The 7,676-nt window shown below is 37.7% G+C and overlaps 1 protein-coding gene across 1 annotated transcript; it reads left to right on the top strand.

Moving 5' to 3' along the window:
* Window positions 1–6,098: 6,098 nt before the first annotated feature.
* Window positions 6,099–7,187, top strand: LOC311055425 (microfibril-associated glycoprotein 4-like). The gene has a single exon (XM_084071617.1). The coding sequence runs from the start codon at window positions 6,173–6,175 to the stop codon at window positions 6,893–6,895; it is 723 nt and encodes a 240-aa protein (XP_083927743.1). The 5' UTR covers window positions 6,099–6,172; the 3' UTR covers window positions 6,896–7,187.
* Window positions 7,188–7,676: the final 489 nt, after the last annotated feature.

Consider the following 7,676-nt stretch of genomic DNA (forward strand, 5'->3'; position numbering starts at 1 on the left):
ATTGTGTAATGCTTTACTTAAAGGTTGGGTCTATAATTCATTATAATCACATTTACAATGCATTATAAGGCTTCATAACACTCGTTATACATGTTTATAATGATACATGACACCTTATAACAAGGTTTATGAAGTATTTTAAGTTTTGGTCAAATTACATTATTATGCTTAGAAGAACAGCATATTATAACTACCATACTTTTGTATTGTAGCTTGTTTTATAAGTATATGGAGGGTCTAAGTGTTTAGAGTGTATGTTATGCAGAGAGACTCCTTTACAGAATAAGCTTGCTGTTACAAATATGCACAGGGCAGTGGTGGAAAAAGTACTCAAAATTGACTTGAGTAAAAGGACAAAAGTATTGGTGTCAAAATGTACTTAAAGTACCAAGAGTAAAAGTACTAAAATATTTGAAAATAGCCTATTTATAAAATAGGGCTAAAGTGGTTAATGTATGTTTTATAATGTAATCATTTATAGCTGCAAAGTAACTGGTAACTAAAGTTTTCAAATAATTGTAGTGGAGTAAAAGTACAATATTTGCCTCTGAGAAGTAAAAGTACTGAAAATGGAAAATACTCCAGTAAACATTTAAGTAAACATTCCGCAAAAGTGTACTTAAGCACAGTACTTGAGTACATGTACTTAGTTACTTTACACCACGGGCACAGGGTCAATAGTATACAGCTACTTCATTCCTATTGTGGGAATGATTTTTAGTTTATTTTAATCATTTTTTAAACTTAATGTCATATAATGAATATACATATTTTCCATGTTTAATTTCTAGAACCACATCAGAACAGCAATACTATCAGTGAGTGACAATATCTAAAGAGTGTCGTCATTCCCTGTTGTAGCAGAGACACCTGAGGGAGAATCTGAGTACATCCACACATCAACCCTAGCTCACTTAATGATCCCAGTTGTGGGTTTGAATCCACCGCCGTACTGTATATCCAGCTTTGTCCAGCGTCTCTCTATACAAACATAATTGGTGTGTTCAGAAAAAGACAAAAAAAAAGATCGTACAAGTGGGTGAAATGACTTGTTGCACAAACCCCATCATTGTAGTTTTAAGAAAGCTGTAAAGAGATATGGAAAGGAAGAAACAGATAAAACGTACATAATAAATATACATACGGTCCATTACATACATATAAGGTGTGTGGTGGATACATTGCAGTGGTATCAGGCAGTTAGATGTAATGACAGATATTATACATAAGGTGCATGGATTAAGGGGGACATTTTTTTAAATGAAGCATTTAAAAGTAGCAGATTATAAAAACATGTCATAGTATTTAGTCATAATAGTCATATATCGTCTCTGTCAGGTGCAAAACTGATACTTTTCAGGATTTAAATTAAAAAAATAAGTCAGTTCACATTCCAAACACAGCAGCTAGTTTCCAGTAAGGAAGTTCATTAAATATAGTAAACATGTTGTGTTGCCAGGAACTATTAACCCATTAAGACCTGAGGTTGATTCTACAAATGCCTTCTGAATCAGTATAGTTCTCAAACGTGTTCGTGCCAAGGACCCCCAAAATGATATGTATTTGGACGTGGACCCCCATCTGAAAATGTTTTGTACCAGGGACCCCCAGAAGAGAACATGTTCAATAATAGCAGATATACAAGCTCACAGCGTGGCACGAAGTGACGCGCTGTGAGCTTATATATCTGCTATTTTGTAATAGCCAATGATAAAATCGTTAAAATGACGCAGATTCTTATCCGGTTTTAACAAGTTAAAGGATGTTTTTCTTTTCACCAAGCTCATATTCAAAATATTAGTTCACATAATGCATAATCGTGCATAGCTTTATTACTGACAGACTGTCATACATTTTAGCATTTTTATGTTTATTCAGAACATATTTAATAATAATAATAATAATAATGAATATAGCTGCAAGCAGCGATAATACGGGGCCAGGGAATGCAGAGAGAAGAAAGAAAGAAGTAATGATAAGTAATATGCACAATAAGCCATAGAAACATAGAAGACTGAACTTGAGAGAAAGAAGACCATGCTTTTAACAAATGAGCATTTTAAACCCATAACCCTAACCTCAGTAAAACTATGCCTTCCCCTAACCTCAAGAAATACTACATGTAAGCCTACGAATGCCAAATCATGATCACCTCAACACATCGTCGGTGACGGGGATTGAACCGGTGACCTCTGGACTCCAAGAGTGCCTTTCTTCTCATTGAGCTAGAGATATGATAGCCCTGGTAGTGTCTGTTGATATTTATAAGTCATTCCGTCCCTGACGGACCAGGCCTCTGTTTTGCTAACTACTGTAACCATCTACCGATAGAGAAATTGTATGTCTCCTCGGAACAGAAACCAGTGAAAGTAGCCGATCTACATGATGATATGAGAGAGAGAGAGAGAGAGAGAGAGAGAGAGAGAGAGAGAGAGAGAGAGAGAGAGAGAGAGAGAGCTCACAGACCACACTGTCTGCACAGAGGAGATCAGAGCTCACAGATCACAGAGTAGTTTGGCGAGGGCAGGTGTAGAGCGATATCTAGTGGCTGAATGATGTCTGTAACAGTGGTTTTCAACCTTTTCAGGCCAAGAGCTGCTTTTGACACTGCCCACACAGCGAGGTCTGCCTGCAGTGTTGCAATGCTGAACTGGAACGTGGTTGCACTCTTATTTTAATGACGTGACGTCATTAACACCTACACTACAGGTCACACAATGGACAATTGATATGCATCTAGGCTCATTCCTATGTTAATCCACCTGTTGTGAGTCGGGAGCCTTTGTAAACTTTGTTGAGGTGTGAATTTAAAGTTGTTTTAAATCTATGCTTGTGGCTGCGCGTGCTCCTGGTCAAATAGGTTCCTGCACGACGTGCAAGGCCGTCCCATGAGCAATGCCACCCTGTCTGCCTGTCCTCTTTTACGTCCTCAGAACACAGATAAAAACACAAGGCTTTGAGTTCTGGAATCAGTCACTTCTGTAACTTCGACTAGATTGAAACATGTCTAGATGAGGCAAGGGAGGAACAAAAAGAAGGGTTGTGCAAGGAGCTCTGTGCCTTCTTTAAAAAATGATGTATGGTGACTTGGTAAGCCATTTTGCTGCAATATATGGGGTATTTCTCTTTTGGGTCTAAAAGGTTTGGGAACCACTGACAAAGATACAATTAAAATCAGTGGTATGGAAATAGAAAGAGTATATGAAAATACGTTTTTTGGGAGTAATAATAGATGATAAACTATGCTGGAAATCACATATAAATAATGTAAAAATAAAAATGTCTAAAACTATTGCAATATTATATAAAACTAAATATATCCTCTTTCAAAAATCACTATATTTAATATATTGTTCACTCATAGTTCCATACATTACTTATTGTGTGGAGATATGGGGAAATGCATACAAAACGAATACCAACCCTATTTTTATATTACAGAAGAGAGCCATAAGGATAATAAATAGATCAGGATATTATGAACCGACTAATAAACTCTTTATTAAGTATAATACCTTAAAATTCTATGACATAGTAGCACAGAAAACAGTTTTATTAGCATTCAAAGCACAACAGAAACTGCTTCCAAGATGCATTCAGAATCTGTTTCAAATTAAAGAAAATCAGTACGAGTTGAGGGGTATACTTATGTTTGGAATTATTATAGCTAGAACAAATATTAAAAAGAGATAGATACATCAGTTATGGCAAGAGAAATATGGAATTGTTGTGAAAATGACCTAATGAAATGCAGTTCCATCTATAAATTCAAGAAAATGTTTAAAGATAATATAGTAGATAAATATAAAAAAATATTAGAAACCATTACATGTTATTTTTTGTAGATGAAAAGACAAATATTGTCTTTGTCTTTGTTTTTTTTTATTTTGTTTTGAGTATTGATGTCACAGTCTGACCTAGGAGTGGGTGTGGGTGTGTCTGGATCAGTGTGTCCACCTGCATACACTCACCTCCAATCATGCCCACAGTATTTAAGGCCCAGCCTCTCTGCAGCCCATTGCCAGATTGTCTTGTTTGCAAGCTGTCAAGCATTGTACTGAAGCCTAGTTTCTAACCAAGTTTTGCCGTTTACTGAGCTCTGCTTTGTCCCCTAGACCTCGTTTTTTGCCCAGTCCCTGCCTGTACCTCCGCCCTCGTTGACTGCCCCCCCCCCCCCCCCACCCCCCTGGATTTCGACCCCCGCTTCCCACTGTTTATTCTCTGCCTGCCCCTTGCCTGTCTTGGAAGTTTGTGAATAAAGCCTGTTTTCAGTGCTTTCTGTGTCTGCATTCTGAGTCCTTCCATGTGCGCCTGACAATTGATTGATGTTTTGTTATTGTTTGTTTTATAATATTATAAGGGTAGGCATTATAAGCTACGGCTTCAGCCTACACCTTTTCGGTCCATGAATTGTATTATTTTTCTTCCTTGGAAATGTCAAATGACAAACTCTGTATATGGCTTACTGACCGAAATAAACTATTCATAACTATTCATTATGTGGAATAGATTTATGTTTATATACTTATTTATGATCTAGTACTCAAGCTGTTTTTCTACAGCTGTTGTCCTGTACCTCCATAAAATAAAACACAAAATACAAGCTGGTGTTAAACAACTGGTGGAAAGTAGATGGAAATTGGCACCGATAATTAAGTGTGAGTTTGAGGGGAACAAATAGTGAAGGTAATATGAGGAAGAAAACCAAACAATGATGTTGGAGGTTCCGTGACAAGGAAACAAATACATTTGCCTATAAATAAAAGAAAAGAAATTCCCCTCTCTCTCTTTCTCGTTCACGTGAACTGGCTCTGATAATAAAAAATGGTGAAGGTATGAGGAAGAGTATCAAACTGATGGTGGAGGTTGAATGACAAGGAAACGAATTTGCAAAATATAAAATGTTACTCCCCCTCTGTCTCTATTCATCAACTGAACATCATGTTGAATAGCCAGATTGCGTGACAAGGAAACAAATACATTTGCCAAAAGTTGTATCTTGTTCCACGTGTGAATATCCATCATTCCATCGAGCTGAATATCTATTTTTGGATCATGTCCACGCAAGCACCATAACAACACAGATTTACAGTTAAGTTCTTATAACATGTAAAAACTATAAGTTCATTAAATATAGTAAACAGGTTGTGTTGCCAGGAACTATTAACCCATTAAGACCTGAGGTTGATTCTACAAAGGCCTTCTGAATCAGTAGTTCTCAAACTTGTTCGTGCCAAGGACCCCCAAAATGATATGTAATTGGATGCGAACCCCCCATCTGAAAATGTTTTGTGCCAGCTAGTGACCCCCAAAAGAGAAGATTTGTGTTTAAAAAAATCTAAATTATTAAAAAAAATTCAAACACTTTCAAATGTTTCAAACATGATCAAAAATAGCAGATGTACAAGCTGCACAGCATGAAGTGAACTTGTATATCTGCTATTTTTGAATAGCCAACGCTAATATCTATAAAATGACACGGATGCTTCACGGTTTTAACGAGTTAAAGGATGTTTTTCTTTTCACCAAGCTCATATTCAAAATACGAATTCACGTCATAATGCAAAAAAACATTTTTTTTATTTAAAAAAAAAATATATATATCTATAACCGTAACCCAACCCTACCCCTAAAACCGAAATAAAGTAACAAAAAACGGTAAAAAAAAGGACCCAAATCCCCTAAGCCCCCAACCTAGTAGAGACCTACTGTAGCAATGCGTCTGATAATAATAATAATGTAGTTCACACACCTTTGTGGTATTTATCACTGGATATTTTTTTAAACAATTTCTGCATCTAACCCATCCTTAGTGACAGGAGCAGTGGGCACTAGGGGGCAGTGCGTGCGTGCTTGCGTGCGTGCGTGCGTGCGTGCGTGCGTGCGCGTGTGCGTGCGTGCGCACCTGCGTTTGTGCGTGCATGCATGCGTGCGTGTGTGTGTGTGTACTTATGTAACTGTATTGGCAGCCACAATGCTCAGACTGGTCTGGTGACGGATTACATTTAGCTATCATACGATCTCTTCAGTATCAATACGTCATCATTCTTCACTATAAAAGAAGGTTCTCAAACTCAGAATGCATTGAACCTTCTACTGGAGCTGAACATACACTCAACACACTCAGTCGTCCTTTGATCTGAACAACAAGGTGCGACTCAAAGACTTCAAGATGATCCTTTTTGCTGCATTTCTGTTTCTGGCTGTAACAGTCCACTCTGCTCCTCCTTGTGATCTCAACCTGGTTCTGGACTGTGACGAAATCTACAACAAAATCTCACCAATCACACAGTGTGTGAGCGGTGTGTACACCATCTACCCCACTACTCCACCTGCCAAGGTCTACTGTGACATGGACACAGATGGAGGGAAGTGGACAGTCATCCAGAGAAGAGTGGACGGCTCTGTGAACTTCTACAGACCCTGGGCTCAGTACCAAGCTGGGTTTGGAGACGCATCAGGCGAGTACTGGCTGGGACTGGAGAACATGCATAACCTTACCAAGTACAAAAAGTATCAGCTGAGGGTGGACATGGAAGACTTTGAGGGAAACACAGCGTTTGCCTCTTACTCCTATTTCTCTGTGGGTTCTGAGGCTGATGGCTACAAGCTGCAGGTTGCTGGCTTCAAGGACGGAGGAGCAGGAGACTCACTGACCTTTCACAGTGGAATGAAATTCACAACCTTTGACAAAGATCAGGACACGTGGAGCAACAACTGTGCCATTTCTCGTTACGGTGCATTTTGGTACAAGAACTGTGACCATACTAATCCCAACGGTGCATACCTTTGGGGACAGACGCCTCAAGCCCACACAGGTGCACACTGGCACAAATGGAAGGGTTATTATTACTCCCTGAAGGCTGTAGCGATGAAGATCAGACGTGTTCCTTAAACATGTTTAGGTTCACATGCATGTATTATAGAAAAGCACAGCCATGGTATAAAAGGCATGATGCAATATTTACTCTTTTTCATGGTTTTAATTTGGGTTTCTTCTCTCTTTGGGACTCTGTTTAATCCTAAACTCATACAATAGATATCTGTATTGTATCACATATTATTACAGTGGTGACCTGTCAGGGCTTTTAAATGAATACATAATCCAAGATGTTGTAAACATCGTCATGAATAAAGAGATGCATGCAAAGACAAAGCAAGGTGTATTGTGTAATGCTTTACTTAAAGGTTGGGTCTATACTTTGTTATAATGACATGTACAATGCATTATAAGGCTTCATAACACTCGTTATACATGTTCATAATGATACATAACAACTTATAACAAGGTTTATGTAGCATTTTCAGTGTTGGTCAAATTACATTATTATTATGCTTAGAAGAACAGCATATTATAACTACCATACTTTTGTATTGTAGCTTGTTTTATAAGTATATAGAGAGTCTAAGTGTTTAGAGTGTATGTTATGCAGAGAGAATCCTTTACAGAATAAGCTTGTTGTTACAAATACTGTATGCACAGAGCAGTGGTGGAAAAAGTACTCAAAATGTACTTGAGTAAAAATACAAAAGTATTGGTGTCAAAATGTACTTAAAGTACCAAAAGTAAAAGTACTAAAATATTTGAAAATAGCCTATGTATAAAATAGGGCTAAAGTGGTTAATGTATGTTTTATAATGTAATCATGTATAGCTGCAAAGTAACTGGTAACTAA

This window comes from Gymnoscopelus microlampas, assembly GCF_963454915.1.
Source record: "Gymnoscopelus microlampas genome assembly, chromosome: 11".
NCBI lineage: Eukaryota > Metazoa > Chordata > Actinopteri > Myctophiformes > Myctophidae > Gymnoscopelus > Gymnoscopelus microlampas.

Bases quoted from the DNA above. Each gene is read 5' to 3' on its own strand.
- LOC311055425 (XM_084071617.1), top strand. From the start codon at position 6,173: ATGATCCTTTTTGCTGCATTTCTGTTTCTGGCTGTAACAGTCCACTCT.